We start from the raw sequence: 27,505 nt of genomic DNA on the forward strand, positions 1-27,505 counted from the left end.
AATAATCTGCCTCAAATCCTTCCAGAACCATCCAAGAGGAAATCCCAAACATCCAGGACGCCCCAAATCCCACCCAGAACCCCCCAAAAGCTCCAGGACCATCCCAAATCCGGGATCCCCCCACCCTCAATTTCCCCCAGAATTCCCCCAAAACGCTCCAGTAAAAAAAAACTTCAATATTTATAGAAAGTTCTGGAAAGAAACACAAAAGGGGGAGTGGGGGGGGGGAAACCCGGGAATCTGGGGGTCCCGGGGGGGTGGGGACCCCAATTTTGTCCCCTTGAGGTCGAGAACCCCCCAAAATTCCCCCAAAAACTCCCCCAAAATCCAAATTCCGACGGATAAAAACGGAAGGGGTGAATTTTGGGGTTCCCCAGAATTTGGGGAGATTTTTGGGGGTCCCGGGGGTCTCAGGGTGGGGTGGGGACCCCACTTTTTTCCCCCTTGACCTTGAGGAACTCGGCCATGCTGGAGAAATATTTCTGGTTGGCCTCGGCCACTTTCTTCTCTGCCGCCTGCGGGTTCACGATCTCCAAACCCTGGGGGAGAAAATTTGGGGGGTCCCAGGAGGATTTTGAGGGGTCCCAGGAGGATTTTGGGAACCTCCTCCCATGATTTTACCCTTTTTGAGTCTCCCTCACCACCAACATTTTACCCAGGAGCTCCCAAATTTCAGCTGGGAGTCCCTGAAATTCTCCCCAAATCCCTTCAGGAAACCCCAAAATTCCTCCAGAGCACCCCCAAATCCCACTTGGGACCCCCAAAATGCCCCCAAAATTCCTCCAGGGCCCCACAAATCCCACTTGGGAGCCCCCAAACCGCCCCAAAATCAGTCCAGGACCCCCTGAAACCCCCTCAGGACCCCCCAAACCCCCTCAGGACCCCCCCAAATCCCATACAGGACCCCCCAGACCCCCTCAAATCCCCCCCAAACCCCCTCCAGGACCCCCCCAAACCCCTCAAACCCCCTTTAACCCTCCCTTAAACCCCTCCAGGACCCCCCCAAACCCCTTTAAACCCCCCCAATCCCCTCAGGACCCCCCAAACCCCCTCAGGATCCTCCCAACCCCCTTCAAATCCCTCCCAATCCCCCTCAGGACCCCCCAATCCCCCTCAGGACCCCCCCAAACCCCTTTTAACCCCCCCCAAACCCCCTCAGGCCCCCCCGAGCCCCCTCCCCACCTGCAGGGGGGTGAAGGCCACGCTCGAGGCCGTGCCCGAGCTCCGGTCCCTGATGGTGGATTTGCCCCCATAAACCACGCTCTGCTTCTGCAGCGTCCTCTGGGGAGCATTAATTAGAGGTTAATTATGCTAATTAGGGGTGGATGAAGTGAATTAAAGGGAGGGGGTGCTCTGGCACCTGCAGGGTTTTGCTGATCCGGGCCTTGGTTGCCTCGTTGACCTGGGTCTGGCGCACGCGGCCGCTGCCGGCCTTGCCCAGGTGGCCCAGGCTGAAGCCCAGGTCCTCCTGGTAGGCGTCCTCCTCGATCTGAGGAGAAAATGGGATTAAAAATGGGGAAAACAGGAAAAAATGGGTGAAAAACTGGGATTTTGGTTGGTTAAAATGGGGTTTAGTGAGATAAATTTAGGTTAGAAGGAGGGAAAAATGGGGTTTGGGAGTCCCAGGAGGCCCAGGCTGAAGCCCAGGTTTGCCTGGTAGGCCTCTTCCTTGATCTGAGGGGAAAACTGAATAAAAAAATGGGAAAGATAAGTAAAAATAAGTAAAAAGGAGTAAAAATAGGTAAAAGAATGGGATCTGAGGGTGTTAAAATGGGGTTTAATGAGAAAAAATGGGTTAAAGGTGGAAAATGGGGTTTAGGAGTCCCAGGAGGCCTAGGCCAAAGCCCAGGTTTGCCTGGTAGGCCTCTTCCTTCATCTGAGGGGAAAATGGGATTAAAAGTGGGAAAAACCGGCAAAAAATAGTGAAAAATAGGATTTTGAGGCGATTAAAAGGGAAAAAATTGGATTTTTGGGGGTTAAAATGGGGTTAAAGGGGGAAAATGGGGTTAGGAGTCCCAGGAGGCCCAGGCTGAAACCCAGGTCCTCCTGGTAGGGCCTCTTCCTTGATCTGAGGGGAAAATGGAGTTAAAAATGGGAAAAATAGATAAATATAAGTAAAAATAGGTAAAATAGGTAAAAGAAGGGGATCTGAGGATGTTAAAATGGGGTTTAGTGAGAAATACTGGGTTAAAATGTGAAAGAAAAATAAGGTTTAGAGGCCCAGGTCCTCCTGGTAGTCCTCTTCCTTAATCTGAGGGGAAAATTGGATAAAAAATGGGAAAAATAGGTAAAAATAAGTAAAAAATAGGTAAAACCAGGTAAAATAATAGGATTTGGGGGGTTTAAATGGTGTTTAATGAGAAAAATTGGGTTAAAGGGGTAAAAAAATGGGGTTTAGGGGGGGTCTCAGAAGGCCCAGGTGCTTCTGGTAGGCCTCTTCCTTAATCTGAGGGGAAAATGGGGTGAAAAATGGGAAAAATGGGAAAAAAAGAGTAAAAAATGGGATTTTGGGGTCCCAGGGAGGTAAAAAAGTGGATCTGGGGGATTAATTAGGGTTAATTAGGGTTAATTACCTCCCCAAAGCTCATCCTGTTGGCCTGCTTGCGGATCTCAGTCAGCCCCAGGCGCTCCTTCATCTTCCGGTAGCTGCGTTAATTAGGGACTAATTAGGGGTTAATTAGGAGGTATTTAGGGGTTGATTGAGGGATTAATTGGGGAGCAATTAAGGGGTTGATTGGGGGTTAATTGGGGTAATTACAGAGTTGATATAGGGTTAACTGGAGATTAATTCGGGCTTAATCATGAAATAATCAGGGGTTAATCAGAGATCAACGAGGGCTTAACTGGGCCTTAATCAGGGATTAACTAGGGTTTAATTGGGGATTAATTAGAGGCTAATCAGGGACTAAGTGGGTCTTAATTGGGGCTTAATTAGGGGCTAATCAGGGACAAATTGGGGCGTAATTGGAGATTAATTAGGGACTTATCAGGGACAAATTAGGCCCTAGGGGCTAATCAGAGATTAATTAGGGTTTAACTGGGGATTAACTAAGGGCTAATCAGGGACTAATTGGGGCTTAATTGGGGCTTAATTAGGGGCTAATCAGGCATTAATTAAGGCCTCCATTAGGGCGCTAATTACAGCTGAACTGGGCTTCACCCAGAACCTCTCTTAGCGCTCAACCAGGCACTAACCAGGAGTTAATTGGGGGTTAATTAGGAGCTAATTAACGCTAATTAACTCACCGCCTGCCCCCCCTCTTCTTCCTCTGCCCGTCCAGTGGCGCCGGCAGCGGCTTCACCTGCTTGACCGGGGGCGGCTCCTGCCACTTGTCGAACTTGCGCTCGATCTCCTCCTTCAGCTCGTACCCCACCTGAATTTGGGGCAAATTCCCAAAATTTTGGGGAAATTCCCAAAATTTTGGGGGATTTTGGGCAGATTTTGGGGGATTTTGAGGGGATTTTTGGGGGATTTTTGGGCTCCTGCCACTTCTCAAACTTGTGCTCGATCTCTTCCTTCAGCTCATACCCCACCTGGAAATTCCCAAAATTTTGGGGTAATTCCAGGGATTTTGGAGAAATTCCCAACATTTTGAAGGAATTCCCAAAATTTTGGGAGATTTTGGGCAGATTTTGGGGGATTTTGGGGGATTTTAGGTGCTCCTGCATCTCATCGAACTTGTGCTCCATCTCCTCCTTCAGCTCCTATCCCACCTGGAAATTCCCAAAATTTTGGGGTAATTCCAGGAATTCTGGGGCAATTCCCAACATTTTGAAGGAATTCCCAAAATTTTGGGGGATTTTTTGTGGGATTTTTTGGGGGATTTTTGGGGGATTTTTGGGGGATTTTTGGGGGATTCTTGGGCTCCTGCCACTTCTCAAACTTGTGCTCGATCTCTTCCTTCAGCTCATACCCCACCTGGAAATTCCCAAAATTTTGGGGTAATTCCAGGGATTTTGGAGAAATTCCCAACATTTTGAAGGAATTCCCAAAATTTTGGGGGATTTTGGGCAGATTTTGGGGGATTTTTGGGGGATTTTAGGTGCTCCTGCATCTCATCAAACTTGTGCTCCATCTCCTCCTTCAGCTCCTATCCCACCTGGAAATTCCCAAAATTTTGGGGCAATTCCAGGGATTCTGGGGCAATTCCCAACATTTTGAAGGAATTCCCAAAATTTTGTGGGATTTTGGGCGGTTTTGGGGGGATTTTGGGGTTTTCTTTGGGGGGATTTTAGGTGCCCCTGCCTCTCTTCGAACTTGTGCTCCATCTCCTCCTTCACCTCCTATCCCACCTGGAAATTCCCAAAATTTCGGGGCAATTCCCAACATTCAGGGGCAGCTCCCAAAATTTCGAGGCAATTCCCAAAATTCTGGGGGGGGGGGAGGGGGATTTAGGGAATTTCTGGGCGATTCTGGAGAGATCGAAGGAAGATTTTGGGGGAATTTGTTGCCATTTTCGGCCTCCCCCCCACCCATTTCACCCCTTCTGCACCACCTCACCCCCCCTACCCCGACTCCCACCTGCATTTTACCATTCCTGGCCCCCTTTGGGATAACTCTGGGGCTCCCCCAGCCCCCCCAGAGCCATTTTTGGGGTCACCTTGCCGTCCTGGCTCTCGTGGAAGCTGTCCACCCTCGCCGCCAGCGTGCACTTGGCCGCCACCAGCCTCGCCGCCTTCCTCCGCAAATCCTGCAGAATTCCCAGCGTTATGGGGGGGGAAATGCCCCATTTTTGGGCAGGTTTTGGGGCGATTCCGGGCCGTTTTGGGGTCACCCACGGGCGGCAGGGACTGCACGATGTCGCTGTGGTAGATGAAGCCGGTGTGGGGCAGGACGGAGGTGGAGGAGAAGCCCGAGAGCGTCCGGCGCTGGGCGCCCAGCAGGAGGATGTTACAGGCGGGCAGCTTGGACAGCGGGGTCAGGCCCCCTGCCACCCCTGAAACGGCACCAGAAATGGCCTGAAACACCCCAAAAATACCCCAAAAGCAGCCCTGAAACGCTCAAAGAAATATCCTGAAATAAGCCTAAAATAATCCTAAAAATAGCCCAAAAATACCCCCAAAAATACCAAAAAATATCCCCAAACTACCCCAAAAGCAGCCCTGAAACACTCAAAAACAAACCCCGAAAATAACCCTAAAAACACCCCAAAAATACCCCAAAATAACCCAAAAATACCAAAAAATATCCCCAAAATACCCCAAAAGCAGCCCTGAAATGCTCAAAAATATATCCTGAAATAAGCCTAAAATAACCCTAAAAATACCCCAAAAATATCCCCAAAAATACCCCCAAAACCACCAAAAAATATCCCCAAAATACCCCAAAAGCAGCCCTGAAACAGTCAAAAAATTATCCTGAAATAAGCCTAAAATAACCCTAAAAATACCCCAAAAATACCCCAAAAATACCCCAAAACCATCCTAAAAATAACCCTAAACCACCCCAAAACTGGGATTTTTCAGGGATTTTTAAGGGATTTTTTGGCGATTTTAGGGCCGATTTTTGCAGGGATTTTTGCAGGGATTTTTGGGGTGATTTTAGGGATTTTAGGGCCGATTTTTGCAGGGATCTTTGGGGTTATTTGGGGCATTTTAGGACCGATTTTTGCAGGAATTTTTGGGGTGATTTTAGGGATTTTTGGGTCTTTGTGGTGATTTTAGGGCCGATTTTTGCAGGGATTTTTGGGGTTATTTTATGGATTTTAGTGCCGATTTTTGCAGGGATTTTTGCAGGGATTTTGGGGCTGTTTTCGGGATTTTTTGGGGTTCTCACCCATGATCTTGGCGGCGGTGGAGGCGCCGAGGATGAGCGAGAGGTTGGGGGCGATGAAGGACATGCGGGACTCCACGTACTCGTAGATTCGCAGCTTGGCCCCGCTCAGCGCCAGCGCCATGTCGCACGCGTCCTCGATGCGCCCCAGCTCCTCCTCCGACAGCTGCTGCCTGAACCCCCAAAAAAACACCCCAAAATGGTCCCAAAATGCCCCCAAATCCCCCATCAAAACGACCCCAAAATGCCCCAAATCCCCCTAAACTCCCCCAAATCCCCCAAAACCCCAAACTCCCCGAAATCTGCCCCAAAATGGTCCCAAAATGCCCCAAAATCTCCCAAATTTGGCCCAAATTTCCCCCGAAAACAGCCCTAAACCCCCCGAAATCTGCCCCAAAATGCTCCTAAAATGCCCCCAAATCCCCCATCAAAATGACCCCAAAATGCCCCAAATCTGCCCCAAAATCTCCCAAATTTGGCCCCAATTTTCCCCAAAACAGCCCCAAATCCTCCCTAAACTCCCCAAAATCCCCCAAAACCCCTGAAATCTGCCCCAAAATGGTCCCAAAATCCCCCCAAATCCCCCATCAAAATTACCCCAAAATGCCCCCAAATCTCCCAAATTTGGCCCCAATTTCCCCCCACAATGGACCCCAAATCTGCCCTAAAACAACTCAAAAATGACCCCAAACCCCCTAAACTCCCCCAAATCCCCCAAAACCACCCCAAACCCCCCAAAATTTGCCCCAAAATGGTCCCAAAATGCCCCCAAATCCCCCATAGAAATGCCCCCATCAAAATGACCCAAAATGCCCCAAATCTGCCGCAAAATCTCCCAAATTTGGCCCAAATTTCCCCCCGAAATGGCCCCGAATTTGCCCCAAACAGCCCTAAATCCCCCAAAACAGCCCCAAAATGACCCAAAATGCCCCAAATCTGCCCCAAAATCTCCCAAATTTGGCCCCAATTTTCCCCCAAACGCCCCATGAAAATGACCCCAAAACGCCCCAAAATCTCCCAAATTTGGCCCCAATTTCCCCCCAAACAGCCCCAAATCCCCCACGAAAATGACCCCAAAATGCCCCAAAATCTCCCAAATTTGGCCCCAATTTGCCCCCGAAATGGCCCAAATTTCCCCCCAAACAGCCCCAAATCCCCCACGAAAATGACCCCAAAACGCCCCAAAATCTCCCAAATTTGGCCCCAATTTCCCCCCAAACAGCCCCAAATCCCCCATCAAAATGACCCCAAAACGCCCCAAAATCTCCCAAATTTGGCCCCAATTTGCCCCCAAATTTCCCCCCAAACAGCCCCAAACGCCCCAAATTGCCCGAATCTCCCCGAATTCGCCCCAAATTCCCCGTTTTTCACCCCTGGGTGGTGGAGGCCGTCACGCTGACCACCATGATGGTGGCGTTGGTCAGGATCTGCTGCACGTTCTCGTTGTTCTTGCACTTGTCCAGGGAATTGCCCAATTCCTGAGGAATTCACCCCAAAATCGGCGCCGGGAAAAGGAACCCGAAAACGTCAAAATTCCGCCCCCCCCCAAAAAAAAAAAAAAAAAATTCCCAAAAAAATCCCATTGAAATGGTGGAAAAAACGACCCCCCCCCCCAAATAAAAAATCTGTGGGAAAAAAAAACCCCAACAGAATTTCCCCCAAAATAAACCGAAAATAGGAAATAGAAATTTAAAATATTGAGAAGAAAAAAATTCCCCAGAATCCCCAGAAAAATCCCCCCCAAAAAACCCCAAAATCCCCACAAAAAAACCCAAAATCCCCCCCAAAAAAATCCCCACAGAAAACCCCAAAATCTCCCAAAAACCCCAAAATCCCCCCAAAAAAATCCCCCCCCAAAACCCCCCCAAAAAAGGTTTTTTTAGGGTATTTGGGGTGGGTTTGGGGTTTTTAGGGGGGATTTGGGGGATTTTGGGTGGGTTTGGGGCATTTTGGGCTGTTTAGGGCCATTTTTGGGGGGTTTTGGGGCATTTTGAGCCATTTTTGGGGTGGTTTGGGGCGGTTTTGAGGTGCTTAAGGGATTTTGTGCCATTTTGGGCCGGTTTTCCCCATTTCTGGGCCATTTTTCCCCATTTCTGGTGTATTTTTCCCCATTTCTGGGCCATTTTTCCCCATTTCCGGCCATGTTTTCCCCATTTCTGGTGTATTTTTCCCCATTTCTGGGCCATTTTTCCCCATTTCCGGCCACGTTTTCCCCATTTCCGGCCGTGTTTTCCCCATTTCCGGTGTATTTTTCCCCATTTCCGGCCGTGTTTTCCCCATTTTCTGGCCGTTTTTCCCCATTTCCGGCCGTGTTTCCCCATTTCCGGTGTATTTTTCCCCATTTCCGGCCGTGTTTCCCCATTTCCGGCCGTGTTTCCCCATTTCCGGTGTATTTTTCCCCATTTCCGGCCGCGTTTTCCCCATTTCCGGTGTATTTTTCCCCATTTCCGGTGTATTTTTCCCCATTTCCGGCCGTGTTTTCCCCATTTCCGGTGTATTTTTCCCCATTTCCGGTGTATTTTTCCCCATTTCCGGCCGTGTTTTCCCCATTTCCGGTGTATTTTTCCCCATTTCCGGCCGTGTTTCCCCATTTCCGGTGTATTTTTCCCCACTTCCGGTGTATTTTTCCCCATTTCCGGCCGCGTTTTTCCCCGCGCAGCCGCCCCACCTTGACGGTCCGGATGTAGTCGAGCGCGTTGGGCACCAGCGACTCCAGCTCGGGGAAGCGTTTGGAATATTTGTCCCGGATGAATTTGTGGATGATGTCTGGGGAGGGACCCCGAGGGCGCCGGCTCAGGGCCAGGAGCGACCCCAAATTCCCCCGAAACGGCCCCAAAACCCCCGGCCGGGACTCACTGAGCTCGTTCTCGATCTCCACCGTGAGGTTGTTGGCGTCCACGATCACCCGGTACTCGGGGGCCGCCTCCACGGGGCCCAGAACTGCGCGGAAGCGGGGAAATCCACCCAAAACTCCGGCCCAAAATATCCCAGAATCCACCCAAAACTCCGGCCCAAAATATCCCAAAATCCACCCAAAACTCCGGCCCAAAATATCCCAAAATCCACCCAAAACTCCGGCCCAAATCCACCCAAAACTCCGGACCAAAATATCCCAGAATCCACCCAAAACTCCGGCCCAAAATATCCCAAAATCCACCCAAAACTCCGGCCCAAAATATCCCAAAATCCACCCAAAACTCCGGCCCAAATCCACCCAAAACTCCGGCCCAAAATATCCCAAAATCCACCCAAAATTCCAGCCCAAATCCACCCAAAATTCCGGCCCAAAATATCCCAGAATCCACCCAAAATTCCACCCAAAATTCCGGCCCAAAATATCCCAGAATTCCGGCCGAAAACATCCCAAAATTCCAGCCAAAATTCCAGCCAAAAATATCGCAAAATTCCAGCCAAAATATCCCAAAATTCCACCCAAAATTCCGGCCCAAAATATCCCAAAATCCACCCAAAATTCCGGCCGAAAATATCCCAGAATTCCGGCCAAAAACATCCCAAAATTCCAGCCAAAATTCCAGCCAAAAATATCGCAAAATTCCACCCAAAAACATCCCAAAATTCCAGCCCAAATATCCCAAAGTTCCGCCCGAAAACATCCCAAAATTCCAGCCCAAAATATCCCAAAATTCCGGCCAAAAACATCCCAAAATTCCAGCCAAAATTCCAGCCAAAAATATCGCAAAATTCCACCCAAAAACATCCCAAAATTCCACCCAAAAACATCCCAAAATTACAGCCAAAATCCACCCAAAATTCCAGCCCAAATATCCCAAAATTCCGGCCGAAAACATCCCAAAATTCCAGCCCAAATATCCCAAAATTCCACCCAAAAACACCCAAAATTCCAGCCAAAAATATCGCAAAATTCCAGCCAGAAATCCCAAAATATCCATGCAGAAATCCCCAAAATCCACCCAGAAATCCCCAAAATCCACTGGGCCCAGAACTGCCCGGAAACGGGGAAATCCACCCAAAATTCCAGCCCAAAACATCCCAAAATTCCACCCAAAAACATCCCAAAATTCCAGCCCAAAACATCCCAAAATTCCAGCCCAAAACATCCCAAAATTCCACCCAAAAACATCCCAAAAATCCACCCGAATCCACCCAAAATTCCAGCCCGAAATCCCAAAATATCCATGCAGAAATCCCCAAAATCCACCCAGAATTCCCCAAAATCCACCCAAAATTTGGGATTTGGGGATTTGGGATCCCAGAGTTTTGGGGATTTTTGGGGATTTTTGGGATCCCAAATTTGAAGATTTTGGGGATTTTGAGGATTTGGGGGTTTTGGGGATTTAGGATCCCAGATTTGGGGGATTTTGGGGGTTTTGGAGATTTTGGGGATTTTTGGGGATTTAGGATCCCAGATTTGGGGATTTTGGGGTTTTGGGGATTTTGGGGATTTTTGGGGGGTTTGGATCCCAGATTTGGGGGATTTAGGATCCCAGATTTAGGGGATTTGGGGGATTTGGGGATTTTTGGATTTAGGATCCCAGATTTAGGGGATTTTGGGGATTTTGGTGATTTAGGATCCCAGATTTGGGGGATTTTGGGGATTTAGGATCCCAGATTTAGGGGATTTTGGGGGATTTTGGGATTTAGGATCCCAGATTTAGGGGATTTTGGGGATTTTGGGGATTTTGGGGATTTTAGGGATCCCAGATTTGGGGGATTTTGGGGTTTTGGGGTCACCATCGGCCGCCCGGGGCTGTTTCCCGATGTTCTCCTCGATTTTCTGCATGAGCTCCGCGAACTGCGGGGAATGAACCAAAAAATGGAATTCTTGGGGCTGGATTTGGGGCCATTTGGGGCCATTTGGGTTCATTTTGGGTTTATTTGGGGTCATTTGGGGGATTTGGGTCCATTTGGGGGATTTGGGTCCATTTGGGTTCATTTTGGGTTTATTTGGGGCCATTTGGGTCCATTTGGGGCCATTTGGGTCCATTTGGGTCCATTTGGGGTCTTTTGGGTCCATTTGGGTCCATTTTTGGGTCCAATTTGGGGGATTTGGGGCCATTTGGGTCCATTTGGGGCCATTTGGGTCCATTTGGGTCCATTTGGGGTCTTTTGGGTCCATTTGGGTCCATTTGGGTCCATTTGGGGCATTTGGGTCCATTTGGGTCCATTTTGGGCCATTTTGGGTCCATTTGGGTCCATTTGGGCCCATTTGGGTCCATTTGGGGTCTTTTGGGTCCATTTGGGTCCATTTTGGGTCCATTTGGGTCCATTTGGGGCCATTTTGGGTCCATTTGGGTCCATTTGGGTCCATTTGGGGTCTTTTGGGTCCATTTGGGTCCATTTTGGGTCCATTTTGGGTCCATTTGGGGGATTTGGGTCCATTTGGGTTTATTTTGGGTTTATTTGGGTTCATTTGGGGTTTGGGGAGGATTTTGGGGGATTTATTGGGGTTTTTTTGGGATTTTTGGGGGTGATTTTTAGGGTAGTTTTAGGAGAATTTTCAGGTAATTTTGGGATAATTCCAGGATAATTTCAAGATAATTTTGGGATAATTTCGGTATAATTTTGGAATATTTCTGGGATAATTTCTGGGATAATTTCTGGGATAATTTCCAAATATTTTTGGGGTAATTTCAGGATATTTTTGGGATAATTTCAGGGTATTTTTAGGATATTTCAGGGGCAATTTGGGTGTGATTTTTACGATATTTTTAGGATAATTTTAGGGTATTTTTGGGGCGATTTCAGGATATTTTTGGGGATATTTTTGGGGTGATTTCAGGACATTTTTGGGGATATTTTTGGGGTGATTTCAGGACATTTTTGGGGATATTTTTGGGGTGATTTCAGGATATTTTTGAGGATATTTTTGGGGATATTTTTGGGGAGATTTCAGGATATTTTTGAGGATATTTCAGGATATTTTTGGGGATATTTTTGGGGTGATTTCAGGATATTTTTGGGCTGATTTCAGGACATTTTTGGGGATATTTCAGGACATTTTTGGGGATATTTTTGGGGTGATTTCAGGACATTTTTGGAGATATTTTTGGGGAGATTTCAGGATACTTTTGGGGATATTTTTGGGGTGATTTCAGGATATTTTTGGGGATATTTTTGGGGTGATTTGGGGATATTTTTGGGCTGATTTCAGGATATTTTTGGGGTGATTTCAGGATATTTTTGGGGATATTTTTGGGGTGATTTCAGGATATTTTGGGGAGATTTTTGGGGTGATTTTTGGGGTGATTTCAGGATATTTTTGGGAATATTTCAGGATATTTTTGAGGATATTTCAGGATATTTTTGGGGATATTTTCGGGGTTATTTCAGGATATTTTTGGGGATATTTCAGGACATTTTTGGGCTGATTTCAGGATATTTTCGGGGTGATTTCAGGACATTTTTGGGGATATTTTCGGGGTGATTTCAGGACATTTTTGGGGATATTTTTGGGGTGATTTAAGGCTATTTTTGGGGCTATTTTGGGTGCGTTTTTACCCCCTTGGACCCCCATAGTTTGGCGATGCTCCTGACGGACTCGGCGCCCTCGGGCGGCTCCGGCTCCTCCCGCACGTCCTCGATCGGGGGCTCCTCCCCCCCCTCGGAGCCTTCGGCCTCCTCCTCCTCCCCGGCCGCCTCCTCCAGGTCTGCCAGCAGCTCGTCGGCCAGGGACATCCTGAACTGGGCAAACTGGGAGCGACTGGGAGCGCTGGGAGAGAGGGAACGGGGCCTGGAGAGCCCCGGAGTGAGAGACAGCCCCGAACTGGGCAAACTGGGAGCACTGGGAGAGCAGAAATGGGAACCGGGGACACACAGAGACCCCCCCCAGTGAGAGACAGCCCCGAACTGGGCAAACTGGGAGCGCTGGGAGAGCAGAAATGGGAACCGGGGACACACAGAGACCCCCCCCAGTGAGAGACAGCCCCGAACTGGGCAAACTGGGAGCGCTGGGAGGGGGGAAACGCGGCCTGGAGCCGCCTCCCAGTGAAACCAATCCCCAAACTGGGAGCGCTGGGAGCGCTGGGAGCAGCCCCGAGCCCTCTCCCCGCCCCCTCATCCCCTCCCCGTCCTCAAACCACCCAAAATTCCAAAGTTTCCCCCCAAATTTCCCCAAATTTCCCCTCCGGTACCTCCCGCCGTTCCTGTCGCGGCCTCGATTTCGTCACTTCCGCTCTCGGCGCGCCGCTCCAGACGTCACTTCCGCTTGCTGCTGCCGGCCCTTTGACGTCATCAACGCGCGCCCGCTGCGTCCCAGTTTTCCCCTCCCCCGCCCCCTCCCGGCGGGGCCGCCGCGCTCCGGGCCCGGCTGAGGCCGCGGTGACGTCATCGGGCGGTGCGTGACGTCATGGGGGGGGGGCTGGGAGGGAACTGGGAGGGACTGGGGGTGAATTTGGGACCCCCGTGGGTGATTCTGGGTGGATTTTGGGTGAATTTGGGTGATTTTGGGGCTCTCCTGCCCCCAGACATGGCGGAGCTGGATCCTCACCTGAAGCCCTCACCTGAAGCCCTCACCTGGCCCCTCCCCCCTTTCTGGCAGCTCAGGTGTCCCCGGACACCTGGGCAGGTGAATAAATTTTTAAAATGGCGTCTGGAGCCTCCAGGTGTGAATTTTGGGGTCCCCCCATCCCCCCCCAGGTGTGACAGGTGCGACCCTCAGGTGTCCCCAACCCCCCCAGGTGTGAATTTTGGGGTCTCCATCACCCCCCCAGGTGTGACAGGTGTGAATTTTGGGGGTTCTTGTTCTCCAGGTGTGAATTTTGGGAGGTCCCCGCCCCCCCAGGTGTGAATCTCGGGTGTTCCCCATCCCCTCCAGGTGTGAATTTTGGGGGTCCTCCCCCCACACCTGCCCGCTGACTCCGCCCCCGAAGCCCCAGGTGAGACCGGCAATGACGTCATCAATTAACGATCCTTTAATGAATGATCCCGGTGTGCCCCACCCACCCCCAGCGCTACAGGTACCGCCCGGAAAGGTGGGACAGGTGAGCTCCAGATGAGCTCCAGGTGTGCCCCAGGTGTGCCCAGATGGGTTCAGGTGAGTCCCAGGTGAGCTCCAGGTGTGTTCAGGTGAGCTCCAGGTGTGTCCCAGGTGAGCTCCAGGTGTGCCCCAGGTGTGCCCAGATGTGTTCAGGTGAGCTCCAGGTGTGTTCAGGTGTGCCCCAGGTAAGCTCAGGTGTGACCCTGCCCCATCCAGGTGTGCACCTGCCCAGTCCCAGGTGCACCTGGAGCTCCCCAAACCTCACCCAAGTCCATCCTGGGCTCAGGTGTGTGCCCAGGTGTGTTTCAGGTGTGCCCCAGGTGAGCCCTGGGGGTCCCTCAGTTCCTCGTCTGCTGCTGATGACGTCACAGCTCAGGTGTGGCCGTGCTGGGGTCCCTCACCTGGGGCTCAGGTGTTGCAGTTTGGGGTCCACACCTGGCCAGGGGTGCCTCACCTGCAGCTCAGGTGTCACTGTCCAGGTGTTGCAGGTGCAGCTGTTTAGGGTCCACACCTGTCCAGGTGTGCAGATCTGGGGTTCCCACACCTGGGGCTCAGGTGTCACTGTCCAGGTGTTGCAGGTGCAGCTTTTTGGGCTCCACACCTGTCCAGGTGTGCAGATCTGGGGTTCCCACACCTGGGGCTCAGGTGTCACTGTCCAGGTGTTGCAGGTGCAGCTTTTTGGGCTCCACACCTGTCCAGGTGTGCAGTTCTGGGGTTCCCACACCTGGGGCTCAGGTGTCGCAGTCCAGGTGTTACCTCCACACCTTTTTGGGCTCCAAACTCCATTTTTGGGCTCCACACCTGTCCGGGCTCACAGGTACCGAGTCCTTTCACCTGGGGCTTCGTCCACGGGGCTCAGGTGATCCAGGTGACGCCACCCCACCTTTCCGGGGTGCTCACCGGTCCCAGGCGGGCGCTCAGGTGTCGCGGTGCACGCGCTGGTGCTGCAGCAGGTTGGAGGGGTGCGCGAAGCCCTTGGCGCACACCCCGCACTTGTAGGGCGTCTCCCCCGTGTGCACCTTCTCGTGCACGGCCAGGTAGGCCAGGTCCTTGAAGAACTTGTGGCAGTGGCTGCACTGGTGGGGCCTGGCCTGGCTGTGCACGCGCCGGTGCTGCAGCAGCAGCGAGGGCCGCGCGAACGCCTTCCCGCAGGCCTCGCAGCCGTAGGGCCGCTCGCCCGTGTGCGCCCGCTGGTGGATGGCCAGGTAGGAGGACTGCTTGAAGGCCTTGCCGCAGGTGCGGCAGGCGAAGGGGCGCTCGCCCGTGTGCACGCGCTCGTGCGAGGCCAGCGCGTTGCTCTGCTTGAAGGCCTTGCCGCAGAGCGCGCACCGGAAGGGGCGGTCGCCCGTGTGCACGCGCTCGTGCACCTTGAGCGAGTGGCCGTAGGTGAAGCGCTTGCCGCAGACGCCGCAGGCGTGCGGCTTGTCCTCGCACCTGTGCCGCCGGTGCAGCAGCAGCGCGTTGGCCGCCGGGAAGTCCTTGCCGCACTCGCCGCACCTGAAGGGCTTCTTGCCGGCCGCCAGGTGGGTCAGGGCGTGGCGCTGGCGCTCGTAGGGCGTCTTGAAGGACTTGGCGCACCTGGGGCAGGTGAAGGGGCGCTGGCCGCTGTGGATGCGGCGGTGCTCCTGCAGGTTGGAGGAACGCTTGAAGCGCTTCCCGCACAGCTCGCACCTGTGCGGCCGCTCCTCCGTGTGCACCAGGGCGTGGCTCTTGAAGTCCGAGTGGCGCTTGAAGGTGGCGCGGCACAGGTGGCAGGTGAAGGGCCGCGCCTCCGTGTGCACCACCTGGTGGCTCAGCAGCTCCCAGGTGCGCTTGAAGCTCTTGTGGCAGGCGGGGCACTGGAAGGGTTTGTCGGCCACGATCACCTGGCGGATCTCCAGGTGAGCGGGCAGCTCCTCCTCTTCCTCCTTACCTGCCTCGTCCTCTCCGTCGTTCCCGGCCTCCTCACCTGGCGCCGCACCTGAGCGCCCGCCCAGCACCAGCTTGGCGGTGGAGTAGACGCCGCGCTCGTCGATGAGCTGCACGAAGCCGGGCGCGGCGGCCTCACCTGGCTCAGGTGAGGTGGGCCCCGAGCCTGGGGCACCTGGGTGGGCCCAGGGGAGCTGCAGGTGGGAGGGGCCGGGCTCGGCGGGGCGTGGCCGCAGGTAAAGGCGGGGCCGGCGGGAGGAGCTGGAGGGGGCACCTGGAGAGGGGCGCACCTGGAGGGAGGCACCTGGGGGGTGGTGGGGGTGGTCTTGGTCTTCATCATCATCACCTGGATCTTCATCATCATCACCTGGATCTTCTTCATCACCTGGATCTTCATCATCACCTGGATCTTCATCGTCGTCATCACCTGGATCCTCCTCACCTGCATCTTCATCATCTCCTGGTTCTTCCTCACCATCACCTGGATCTTCCTCACCTGGTTCTTCCTCACCATCACCTGGATCTTCCTCACCTGGATCTTCTTCCTCACCTGGTTCTTCACCTGTTCCTTCCTCACCTGTCCCTTCGTCCTCCTCACCTGGTCCTTCCTCCTCCTCCTCCTCCTCCTCGGACAGGTGAGGGCTCACCTGGGCAAAGGGGGAATGGCTCTCCATGGCCACACCTGGAAAAGCGGGGACAGGGACAGGTGAGGGACAGGTGAGGATTTGGGGATCCCTTGGAAACTCCTGGAGCTGAATTTGGGGATCCCCCCCAAGGAATTCCCAGGGATGGATTTGGGAATTCTCTGGGATGGATTTTGGGGATCCCCTCGGGAATTCCCAGGGGATGGATTTGGGGATCCCCTCAGGAATCTGCTGAGGGGGATTTGGGGAATCCCGGGAACACCCCAAGGTAGATTTGGGGATTCCCTTTGGGAATTCCGTGGGAATTTGGGGATTTGGGGATTCCCAGATTGGGAATTCTGAGCGGGATTTGGGATCCCTTTAGGGATTTCCTGAGCTGGATTTGGGGAATCCCTGGAACACCCTAAGGTGGATTTGGGGGATTCCCAAATTGGGGATTCCGAGCGGGATTTGGGGGATCCCTTTGGGAATTCTGCGGGGATGGATTTTGGGGATCCCCCCTGGGATGGGTTTGGGATCTCCTTGGGAATTCTGAGGTGAATTTCGGGATCCCCTTGGGAATTCCCTGGGATGGATTTGGGATCCCCTCGAGGACCCCCCTGGGCAGAGCTCAGGGATCCGAAAAATCCCAGGAACGACCCCCAAAAAAAAAAAAAAAAAAATTAAAAAATTGGGGAATTCCAGAGAATTTGAGCGGTTCTGAAAATCCCAAATTAATCCAGGAACCCAAAATCCCAAAAATCCGGGATCCCAAAAATCGAAGATCCCAAAATAATCTCAGATCCCGAAATCTAGGATCGGAATTTCGGGAACTTTGGTGCCGCCACCAGGGATCAAAATCCCAAAGTTTGGGAATCAGAATTCTGGGAATTCCAAGGCCGCGTAAGGAGCCCAAAATCCGGGATTGGAATTTTGGGGCCACAAAGGAGGCCTCGGGATTTGGGATTTGGGAATTCCCTGGGTTGGGATTTCGGATCCCTTGGGATGGATTTGGGATCCTCCCAAGGATCTCTGGGATTTGGGACCCCCCTGAGGGGAAATTTGGGATTTTAGGATTCCCTGGGCTGGGATTTGGGGGTTTGGGATCCCTTGAGGGGAAATTCGGGATTTGGGAATTTCTGGGACCCCACCCCGGGCTGGATTTGGGGCTGGGATTTGGGATCCCCTCAGGGATCTCTGGGATGGGTTTGGGACCCCCCCAAAACTCGGGATTAGAGACGCCCAAAATTCAGGATTTGGCCCAAAATTCAGGATTTGGGACCCCAAAAACTTCGGGATTTGGGATCCCCCCCCAAATTCGGGATTTGGGATTCGGGATCCACCTGGGAACGGCCCCAGTAAATCCCAGTAAATCCCAGTCCCTCCCAGGCCGTCCCAGTTTGTCCCAGTTCCCTCCCAGTCCCTCCCAGTTTCTCACCGGGCGCCGCCGCCGCCCCCGGAGCCACTTCCGGCCGCGCTCGCGCGCGATGACGTCACATCCGGAATGGGCGGGGCCTGCTCGGGGACTGGGAGGGACCGGGACAAACTGGGACAAACTGGGACAAACTGGGACAAACTGGGACAAACTGAGACGGATTTGGGGGAGCTTCAAAAGGGAATTTTCAGGGGGATCCCAAAATCGGGGATTTCCCCCCAAAAATCGAGGATTTATCTGCAAAATTCGGGATTTAATCCGAAAATCAGGGATTTCACCCCAAAAATCGGGGGTTGAAGCCCAAAATTCCTGGGTTTCAAACCCCAAAATCGAGGATTTAACCCCAAAAAAAACAGTTCCAGGTCAGGGTGGGTTTGGGAAAATTGGGATCACCCCATAAAAATTGGAATTCCGGGTTTTTTACCCGAAAATTTGTGTCCTGACAAGGTTGGGATTAGCAAAAAAGAGAATTTTTAGGAGAGATAGATTCCAAAATCGGGGTGTTTCCCCCAAAAAACGTCTCCAGAGGTTGGAGAATTTGGGATTTAACCGCAAAACAATCGGATTTCGGGGTTTTTCACCCAAAAGCTCAACTCCCGACGAGGGTGGGATTCGAACCCACGCGTGCAGAGCACAATGGATTAGCAGTCCATCGCCTTAACCACTCGGCCACCTCGTCCGCGGGTGCGCGCTTGCGCCAGGCGCCCATAGGCTGCCCTTAGCGGGCGTGGCCAGCCATGGGGGCGTGGTTGGAGGCGTGGCCTGGGCGTGGCTCCAGCTCTAGAGATGCGAGTTCGAATCCCGACCTCGTCAAATGCGGGAAAAATCCCAATTTCTTCTTTTTTATCCCAAATTTCTCCTTTTCCACCCCATTTTTTTCCCAATTTTTTTCTTTTCAAATTCAAAACTCAAATTAATTTGAAAAGGAAAAATTAAATTTGAAAAAGCGGAAATAAGTTTTGAAAAGAGAAAAAAATATATTTGGAAAGGGGGAAAATAAATTTAAAAGGGGAAATTAAATAAAAGGGAAAAATGAAATAAAAGGGAAATTAAATAAAAAAGGAAAATTAGGTAGAAAAATGGAAAATTAATTTTTAAAATGGGAATATAAAATTTAAAAGGGAAAATAAAGGGGAAAAAATTGTAAGAAGGGGAAATAAATAAAGAAAATTCAATTTAAAAAGGGAAAATTTAATTTAAAAAAGGAATTAAAATGGAATTATTTAAAAAAAGGCCAAATTTAAATTTAAAAAAAGAGAAATTTGAATATAAAACGGAAAAATTTAACAAATAAGGAAAATTTAATTAAAAAGGAAAATTAAATAAAAATTAAATTAAATAAATAGGGGAAAATTCAATTTTAAAAAGAATTTTAAATTTAAGAAAGGGGAAAAATTAAATTTAAAAAGGATAAAATTAATTTTACAAAGGGGAAATTAAATAAAAAAGGGAAAAAGAAACAAAAAAAGAAAAATAAATTAAAGGGAAAATTCAGTTTTAAAAAGGAGGAAAATTAAATTTAAAAAAAGCAAAAAATTAGCTTAAAAAGAAAATCAAATCTAAAAATATATATGACTAAATATTAAGAAATAGAAAATCAAAGTAAAAACCGCAACAATGAACCTTAATCAATAATTGGAGAAAAAAAAAATCCATTAAAATTGGCGCGAAAACCGCGGGACAGAAGCGGCGCCAGCAGCGAAGAAACCCCGGAAGTTTCGCCGCGCGATGACGTCACCTATTGCGAAATTCATTAAAGTTTATTCAGAAGGGTTGGTTCAGGAGCAGAGTGGCGCAGCGGGAGCGTGCTGGGCCCATAACCCAGAGGTCGATGGATCGAAACCATCCTCTGCTATCTCAGTATTTTGTCCTTTTTCTCCCATTATTTTTCCCTCTTTCCCCCCTTAATTTTTCAATTTATTTAAAGTTTTTTCCGTCATTTTCCCGTCATTTTCCCCTCAATTTTCCCATTTCTTTTGCATTTTTCCCTCAGCTCTCCCATTCCCCCCCCTTATTTTCCCTGCTTTTTTCAGCAATTTTCCCGTTTCCCCTCAAATTTTCCATTTACTTTCAATTTTTTCCCCTCATTTTCCCCACTTTTCCTTCCATTTTCCGCTCATTTTTTCCTATTTTCCCTCCAATTTTCCCCTCAATGCTTCCATTTGATTTCAATTTTTTTCCTTTTTTGGGGGGGAGGTCAAATTCGGGATTTTTGTGGAGGAAAAATTAGGGATTTTGGGGTTTTCTCCTTTTTGGGGGAATTTTGGGTTTTTTTTCCATTTTTGGGGGAGGGGAGAGTTGGGATTTTTGGGGTTTTTCACTTTAGGGAAGAGAAATTTGGGAATTTTAGGGTTTTCCTTTTAAGGGAAGGAAAATTTGGGATTTTGGCAGAGGGGAAATTTCAGATTTCTGTGGTTTTTTCCTTTTTTGGGGAGGAAAATTTGGGATTTTTGGGTTTTCCCCTTTTTGGGGTTTTCCATTTTTGGGGAATGAAAAATTGGGATTTTGATTTTTTTCCTTTTTAGGGGAGAGGAAATTTGGGAATTTTGGGGGTTTTCCCTTTTGGGGGAGGGGAAACTTGGGATTTTTTGGGAAGAAAAATTTGGAATTTTGGCCTTTTCCCTTTTTTAAGGAGAGAAAATTTGGGATTTTTGATTTTTTTTTCCTTTTTGGGGGGAGCGGAAACTTGGGATTTTTGGGGATGGGGAAATTTGGGATTTTTGGGGTTTTCTCAGTTTGGGGGAGGCGAAATTTAGGATATTTTTGGGAGGAAAAATGTGTGATTTTTGGGGAAGAGAAACTTTTGATTTTTGGGATTTTCACATTTTTGGGGGTGGGAAATTTGGGGTTTTTGGAGAGGAAAATTTGGGATTTTTTGAGTTTTTCCTTTTTGGGGAAATTTTGGTTTCCTGGGTTTATGGCGGCGCACGGAGCGCGCGGCGCCGTGGCTTAGTTGGTTAAAGCGCCTGTCTAGTAAACAGGAGATCCTGGGTTCGAATCCCAGCGGTGCCTCCGCTCTGTCGTGACCATATCGCGACAGCGTCGCCGATGTTTTATGCATTACGTCACTTAAAAAAATTTTATTTAATAAATTATTTTTCTACGAAACGCTATATAAGTGGGGGTGAAGGAAAATCAGGATTCCGCGAGCGGAAGCGGAAATAAATTGGTAAAAAAAATTAAAATAAATAAGGTAAAAAAAAAAAATTGCGCAGATTCCCTGACCGGGAATCGAACCCGGGCCGCGGCGGTGAGAGCGCCGAATCCTAACCACTAGACCACCAGGGAAGGCCGAGAGTCGGCTGGCGCGGACGCCTCCACAGGCACCGTAGTGAACGCTGATTGGCTAAACCCTCCCTGAATGCCTGTCAATCAAATAGCGAAACCAATCAGAGCGCGGTTTTGGCGATGTCACGCCCCACGCCTCGCGTTTTCTCGCTCCCGGCGCTGTAGGGAGGAAATTTGGAGATTTTGGAGTGGAATTCGGGGATTTTGAGAAAAGTTCGGGGATTTCGAATTCCCGGGTTTCGGGCGAAATTCGAGGATTTCAGGTGGAAATTCGGGGATTTTTGCCCCGAGCCGCATACTGTGGGCTGATTGGCTGGGATGGTACGGAGATGATGTCAATCAAACTTCAGAGCCAATCAGAGTGCGGCTCAGGGGTGGTCACGCCCTCCGCCTCAGGTTTCCCGCATCCCCGTGTGGGGAAGATTCTCGGCTATTTTGGGGCGAAATGCGGACATTTTGGGGTAAAACTCGGGGATTTCGGGTGGAAATTCGGCGATTTTGAGCTGCGCGGCACCGGCCCCCTCGGAACCACGCGACGCGCTGATTGGCTAACCCCCTCCCGATGTGGTGTCAATCAAAGAGCCCAGCCAATCAGAGCATGGATCAGGGTGGCCACGCCCCTCGCCTCAGGTTTCTCGCCGCTCTCTCACGGCGCTGAGGGGAGGAAACTTGGGAATTTCGGGGTGAAATTTGGGAATTTTAGGGAAAAATTCGGGGATTTTGGGGTTAAATTCGGGGATTTTGGGGCGAATTTCGGGGCGAAATTTGGAGATATTCGGGTGAAAATTGGGGATTTTGAGATGAAATTTGAGGATTTTGGGGGAAACTTCGAGATCTTGGGGGTTTTGAGGTGGAATTTGAAGATTTGGGTGAAATTTGGGGATTTTGAGGTGAAATTCACAGATTTGGGCTGCAATTTGGCCATTTTGGGGTGGAAATTCCGTGATTTGGTGGTTTTGAGTGATATTTGGGAGAATTTTCGGGATTTTGGGCAGGAATTTGGGGATTTTGGGGGGGTGAAATTCGTAGATTTTAGAGCCGCGCGTTTCCGACACCCTCCAAACCGCACGCCGAGAGCTGATTGGCTGCGCGGGATGAATGCAGCTGTCAATCAAAGCAGAGAGCCAATCAGAGCGCGAGTCTGAGGCTTGGTGACGCGCTCCGTCCTGGGCTTCCCACCCCTGGCCACGAGGGGAGAAAATCGGGAATTTTGGGGAGAAATTCAGGAATTTTGGGGAGAAATTCAGGAATTTTGGGGTTCAATTTGTGGATTTTAGGGTGAAATTCGGGAATTTTGGGGTTAATTTGGGGGTTCGGGGTGAAATTCGGGGATTTTGGGGTGGAATTTTGGGAATTTTGGGGTGAAATTTGGGGATTGTGGTCCAACCTCACAGACACGGAGCTGCCATCAATCGCTTTTAATCCTTTTGGGGAGGGATTTGATGCCACAGAGGTGCCCAGGTGTCCCCAGGTGCCACCCCAGTGTCCCCAGATGCCCCCAGGTGCCACCGAGGTGACTCTCAGGTGTCTTCAGGTGCACTCAGGTGTCACCAGGTGCCACCCAGGTGCCATCCAAGTGACACTCAGGTGCCGTCCAAGTGTCCCCAGGTGCCTTCAGGTGTCCCTCAGGTGTCCCTCAGGTGTCACCAGGTGCCACCCAGGTGCCATCCAAGTGTCCCCAGGTGCCTTCAGGTGTCCCTCAGGTGTCACTCGGGGCTCAGCCAGGTCCCCGCCTCCTCCACGTCCCGCGACACCACCAGGAACAGCTCGGAGGGAGCCTGGGCCAGCGCCGCCCGCAGGAACTCCCTGGGGACAGTGAGGGGACAGACAGGTGAGAAACAGGGGACAGACAGGTGAGGAACAGAGGACAATGAGGGGACAGACAGGTGAGAAACATGGGACAAACAGGGGACAGACAGGTGAGGAACAGAGGACAATGAGGGGACAGACAGGTGAGAAACATGGGATTAACAGGGGACAGACAGGTGAGAAACAGAGGACAATGAGGGGACAGACAGGTGAGGAACAGGGGACAGACAGGTGAGGAACAGAGGACAATGAGGGGACAGACAGGTGAGAAACATGGGACAAACAGGGGACAGACAGGTGAGAATGAGGTGAAAAACAGGTGAGAAACGAGTGAGAAACAGGGGACAAAGAGGTGACAATGAGGGGAGAACAAGGTGACAGCAAGGTGACAATGAGGTGACGAAGAGGTGACAAATGGGTGGGAACCAGGTGACAATGAGGGGACAACCAGGTGACAGTGAGGGGAGAACAAGGTGACAGCAAGGTGACAATGAGGTGACAAACAGCTGGGAGCCAGGTGACAAACAGGGGACAAACGGGTGAGAATGAGGGGACAGACAGGTGAGAAACAGGTGACAATAAGGGGACAACCAGGTGACAATGGGGTGACAGCCATGTGACAACCAGGGGACAACCAGGTGTCCCTAAATGCCATCCAAGTGTCCCAAGGTGTCCCCAGATGCCATCCAGGTGTCCCCAGGTGTCCCAAGGTGTCCCCAGGTGCCACTCAGGTGTCCCCTGATGCCATCCAGGTCTTGTCAGGTGTCCCCTATGTCCCCAAAGTGTCCCCAAGGAAGTGTCCCCAAGGTGTCCCCAGGTGTCACCTGAGCCGCGGCTCCGCCCTGATGGGGGTGGGCGTGGCCAGTTTGGAGTCCAGGTTGTAGGCGTCCCCAGAGTGTCCCCAAGTGCCACCCAGGTGTCCCCAGATGTCACCAAGGTGTCCCCAAGGTCCCCAAAGTGTCCCCAAGGAGTCTCGTGGTGCCACCCAGGTGTCCCCAAGTGTCCCAAGGTGCCACCAGGAGCCCCCAGATGTCCCCAGATGCCACCCAAAGTGCCCCCAAAGTGCCACCAAATGCCACCCCAATGTCCCCAGATGCCACCCCAATGTCCCCGGGGTGTCCCCAGGTGTCACCTGAGCTGCGGCTCCGCCCCGATGGGGGTGGGCGTGGCCAGTTTGGAGTCCAGGTTGTAGAAGGTGTCCCCAAAGGGCCTCACGCAGACCCAGTGGGGACGGGACAGGGGCAGCGCCAATGTCCCCAGGGCCACCCTGGAGGGGACATTGAGCAGGAAGCCGAGCACGTGGGTCAGGCACAGGCGCTCCAGGGGGCTGGGGCGGGGGATTAATGAGGATTAATTAATTAATTAATGGGGGGGGGGAATTAAAGGGGGTGGTGGGAGATGGGGGAGGGTAAAGGTGGAGGGGGAAGGGGGAACCAATTGGGTCTGGGGGCTCAGGGAGGGACCAAATTTGGGTCTGGGGTCGTGGGAGGGGTCTGGAATTCGGGTCTGGGGTCTCGAGGGTGTGTCCTGAATTTGGGGAGGGGTCTCACCATTGCATTTCCCAAAACACCCCAGGACAAATGGGAGATCTGAGAGGTCCCAAACTGAGTTTGGGGGGTCCCAAATTTGGGTCTGGGGTCTCAGGAAGGGTCCGGAATTTGGGTCTGGGGTCTCGAGGAATTTGGGGCAGGGTCTCAGGGAATTCAGGGTGGGGTCTCAGGGAATTTGGGGAGGGGTCTTGGGGAATTTGGGGCGGGGTCTCAGGGAATTTGGGTCTGGGGTCTCAGGGAATTTCGGTCTGGGGTCTCGGGGAATTTGGGGCAGGGTCTCGGGAAATTTGGGTCTGGGGTCTCAGCGAATTTGGGGCGGGCTCTTGGGGAATTTGGGGTGGGGTCTTGGGGAATTTGGGGCGGGGTCTTGGGAAATGTGGGGCGGGGTCTCAGCGAATTTGGGGCGGGGTCTCAGCGAATTTGGGGCGGGGTCTCAGGGAATTTGGGGCGGGGTCTTGGGGAATTTGGGGCGGGGTCTCAGGGAATTTGGGGCGGAGTCTCAGGGAATTTGGGGCGGGGTCTCAGTGAATTTGGGGCGGGGTCTTGGGGAATTTGGGGCGGGGTCTCAGGGAATTTGGGGCGGAGTCTCAGGGAATTTGGGGCGGGGTCTCAGGGAATTTGGGGCGGGGCCTCAGGGAATTTGGGGCGGGGCCTCACCGCCGCTTGTCCCACCAGACCGCGGCCAATCCCAGCATTCCCAGCGCCGCCATCACCACGTTGACGTCATAATTGCCCAGGCCCAGGAGGCTCCGGTGGGGGTTGGGCCGCGAATTTGGGGCCAACCTGGGGGGGGCTTCAAGGTGAGACCCCTCCCCAAATTAACCCAGACACCCCCAGAGACCCCAGACCCAATTTGGGGAGGGGAATCCCCCCTAAGAGACCCCAGACCCAAATGAATCCCTTAAAGTGATGACGTCATTTTCAACAGGGGAAACCCCTCCCCAAATATGGGAAATCCCACCCGAGATCCCTCCCCAAATTCAGGAACCCCTCTGAGACCCCTCCCCAAATTCAGAATCCCGTCCCACCACCCTAAATCCAGCCCCAAACCCCCTCCCATCACCCTAAAACCACCCCAAGACCCCTCCCCAAATTCAGGAAACCCCTCCAAGACCCCTCCCCACAGCCTTGAGACCCCTCCCCAAATTCAGGAACCCCCCTGAGACCCCTCCCCAAATTCAGAATCCCTTCCCACCACCCTAAATCCAGCCCCAAATCCCCTCCCAAAGCCCCCAAACCTCACCAAGACCCCTCCCCAAATTCAGAAAACCCTTCTAGGACCTCCCCCCCAGGGACCCGAGACCCCTCCCCAATTTCAAGAACCTTCCCCACCACCCCAAATCCAGCCCCAAACCCCCTCCCATCACCCTAAAACCACCCCAGGACCCTTCCCCAAATTCAGGAACCCCCCTGAGACCCCTCCCCAAATTCAAGAGCTCCTCCCATCACCCTAAAATCAGCCCCTAACCCCCTCCCACCACCCTAAAATCCCCCTGAGACCCCTCCCCAAATTCAGGAAACCCTTCTAGAAGCCCTCCCCAAATTCAGAAACCCCCCTGAGACCCCTCCCCAAATTCAAGAACTCCCCTGAACCTCCCCAAAACCCCATCCCAAAGCCCCCAAACCTTCATGAGACCCCTCCCCAAATTCAGGAAACCTCCCTGAGAGCCCTCCCGGCCCTCTCCCGAATTGGGTCTGGGGTCTCACCGCTGGCAGATGCGGTCGGCCGAGGCCTGGCTGAGCCAGGGCCGCTGCAGGAGGTTGTTGAGGGCGTGCAGGGCGCAGAGCTGCCGGCGCTGCCGCTCGTGGTACGGCACCCCCGGGACCCCAGACCCAAATCCCGGCAGCCCCTTCCCCAAATCGGGGAGATCGGCCTCCCCCAGGACCCCCCCCAAATCCAGGAGAGGGGAGGGGGAGGCCTGGGGGGCTGCGGGGAGAAAGGAGAGTATGGGAACCGTGAGACCCCAGACTCAAATTCGGAGAGATCCCCTCCTCAAAATTCCTTTAAATTACCCCTGAGACCCCTCCCCAAATTCCCTTCAAATCCCCCCCAAGACCCCTCCCCAAATTCTGCCAAAAATTTTGTCAAATTCGCCCCAAAACTCCCCCAAATCCCCTCCCCAAATTCCCCCAAATAACCCTGAGACCCCTCCCCAAATTCCCTAAAATTCCCGCCAAAATTTCCCCAAATTCGGGGAGACCCCTCCTCAAAATTCCCTTAAATTACCCCTGAGACCCCTCCCCAAATTCCCTTTAAATCCCCCCGAGATCCCTCCACAAATTTCCCCCTAAAATTCCCCCAAATAACCCCGAGACCCCTCCCCAAATTCCCCTCAAATTCCCCCAAAATTCTCTCAAACTCCCCCCAAAAATCCCTCAAATTCCCTCCATGACCCCTCCCCAAATTCCCTCAAATCTCCCAAGACCTCTCCCCAAATTCCCCTCAAGTCACCCTGAGACCCCTCCCCAAATTCCCCCTAAATTCTCTCAAATTCCCCCCAAAATTCCCTCAAATCACACTGAGACCCCTCCCCAAATTCCTGGCACCCCTTAATTCCTTCAAATCCCCCCAAAATCCCCTCGGGACCCCCTAAAATTCCCTCAAAATCCCTCCCAGAGACCCCTGGGACCCGCCAAATCCCTCCCAAGACCCCTCCCCAAATTCCTGACACCCTCAAATTCCCCCCAGGACTCCCCAAAATCCCCCCCAGACGCCTGAAACCCCCCCCAAAATCCCTTCCAGGACCCTCCAAATCCCCCCCAAAAGTTCCTGGCACCCCCAAAACCCCCAGGCCACCCTGACCCCCCCTCAAATCCCACCAAAATCCCCCCGGGACCCCCCAACCCCCCCCCAGGCCTCCCCAGCCCTTCCTCCCTCACGGGCCCTGAGCGCGGCCTCCGCCTCCCTTCGCCCCAGGTCCCCTCTGGATCCCCCAAAAACCCCCGCGAGCGTTTCCTGCCCTTCCCAAGACCCCCCAGGACCCCTCAGGACCCCCCAAAATCCAGCCCCGGCCGCCCCCTCCTCACCCCGCGCGTCCTCCGGGGCCATAGCGGCCTCTGCCCCTTCAGGGCCGCGAACTACAAATCCCGTCGTGCTTTGCGACGCGCAGACCAATCAGAACGCGCCAACGTCCTCCCGCCAGAACAGCTGACCAATCAACG

At 52.2% G+C, this 27,505-nt stretch overlaps 3 protein-coding genes and 4 non-coding genes across 10 annotated transcripts; 2 read left to right on the top strand and 5 right to left on the bottom strand.

Moving 5' to 3' along the window:
- Positions 1 to 161: 161 nt before the first annotated feature.
- PRPF31 (pre-mRNA processing factor 31) lies at positions 162 to 12,998 on the bottom strand. 3 transcript variants are annotated; one of them, XM_066570145.1, is made up of 14 exons: positions 12,886 to 12,998; positions 12,254 to 12,485; positions 10,487 to 10,547; positions 8,630 to 8,713; positions 8,442 to 8,539; positions 7,145 to 7,251; positions 5,777 to 5,946; positions 4,780 to 4,937; positions 4,602 to 4,691; positions 3,247 to 3,374; positions 2,574 to 2,646; positions 1,361 to 1,489; positions 1,183 to 1,281; positions 162 to 539 (listed from the first exon to the last, which is right to left on the bottom strand). In XM_066570145.1, exons 2-14 carry the CDS (start codon positions 12,428 to 12,430, stop codon positions 411 to 413), a joined length of 1,503 nt encoding a protein of 500 aa, XP_066426242.1. In that variant the 5' UTR covers positions 12,431 to 12,485; positions 12,886 to 12,998; the 3' UTR covers positions 162 to 410. The 3 variants fall into 3 exon arrangements, with proteins under 3 accessions (XP_066426242.1, XP_066426240.1, XP_066426241.1); XM_066570143.1 differs by lacking the exon at positions 12,886 to 12,998 and having other exon boundaries at positions 8,630 to 10,547; positions 12,254 to 12,297; XM_066570144.1 differs by lacking the exons at positions 162 to 539; positions 1,183 to 1,281; positions 1,361 to 1,489; positions 12,886 to 12,998 and having other exon boundaries at positions 2,574 to 2,662; positions 8,630 to 10,547; positions 12,254 to 12,297.
- Positions 12,999 to 13,647: 649 nt separating this feature from the next.
- Positions 13,648 to 17,748, bottom strand: LOC136569784 (zinc finger protein ZFP2-like). The gene is made up of 2 exons (XM_066570139.1): positions 17,700 to 17,748; positions 13,648 to 16,320 (listed from the first exon to the last, which is right to left on the bottom strand). Exon 2 carries the CDS (start codon positions 16,310 to 16,312, stop codon positions 14,648 to 14,650), a length of 1,665 nt encoding a protein of 554 aa, XP_066426236.1. The 5' UTR covers positions 16,313 to 16,320; positions 17,700 to 17,748; the 3' UTR covers positions 13,648 to 14,647.
- A 545-nt stretch (positions 17,749 to 18,293) lies between these two features.
- On the bottom strand, positions 18,294 to 18,375 carry TRNAS-GCU (transfer RNA serine (anticodon GCU)). Its single transcript has one exon. It is a non-coding gene; the product is annotated as a tRNA-Ser (tRNA).
- A 1,104-nt stretch (positions 18,376 to 19,479) lies between these two features.
- TRNAM-CAU (transfer RNA methionine (anticodon CAU)) lies at positions 19,480 to 19,551 on the top strand. The gene has a single exon. It is a non-coding gene; the product is annotated as a tRNA-Met (tRNA).
- A 1,083-nt stretch (positions 19,552 to 20,634) lies between these two features.
- On the top strand, positions 20,635 to 20,708 carry TRNAT-AGU (transfer RNA threonine (anticodon AGU)). The gene has a single exon. It is a non-coding gene; the product is annotated as a tRNA-Thr (tRNA).
- A 204-nt stretch (positions 20,709 to 20,912) lies between these two features.
- TRNAE-CUC (transfer RNA glutamic acid (anticodon CUC)) lies at positions 20,913 to 20,984 on the bottom strand. Its single transcript has one exon. It is a non-coding gene; the product is annotated as a tRNA-Glu (tRNA).
- A 1,403-nt stretch (positions 20,985 to 22,387) lies between these two features.
- Positions 22,388 to 27,446, bottom strand: JOSD2 (Josephin domain containing 2). 2 transcript variants are annotated; one of them, XM_066570149.1, is made up of 5 exons: positions 27,371 to 27,446; positions 26,051 to 26,270; positions 25,001 to 25,126; positions 23,926 to 24,120; positions 22,388 to 22,790 (listed from the first exon to the last, which is right to left on the bottom strand). In XM_066570149.1, the coding sequence occupies exons 1-5, from the start codon at positions 27,390 to 27,392 to the stop codon at positions 22,691 to 22,693; spliced, it is 663 nt and encodes a 220-aa protein (XP_066426246.1). In that variant the 5' UTR covers positions 27,393 to 27,446; the 3' UTR covers positions 22,388 to 22,690. The 2 variants fall into 2 exon arrangements, with proteins under 2 accessions (XP_066426246.1, XP_066426247.1); XM_066570150.1 differs by lacking the exon at positions 25,001 to 25,126.
- Positions 27,447 to 27,505: the final 59 nt, after the last annotated feature.

Source organism: Molothrus aeneus, unplaced genomic scaffold (assembly GCF_037042795.1).
Source record: "Molothrus aeneus isolate 106 unplaced genomic scaffold, BPBGC_Maene_1.0 scaffold_239, whole genome shotgun sequence".
NCBI lineage: Eukaryota > Metazoa > Chordata > Aves > Passeriformes > Icteridae > Molothrus > Molothrus aeneus.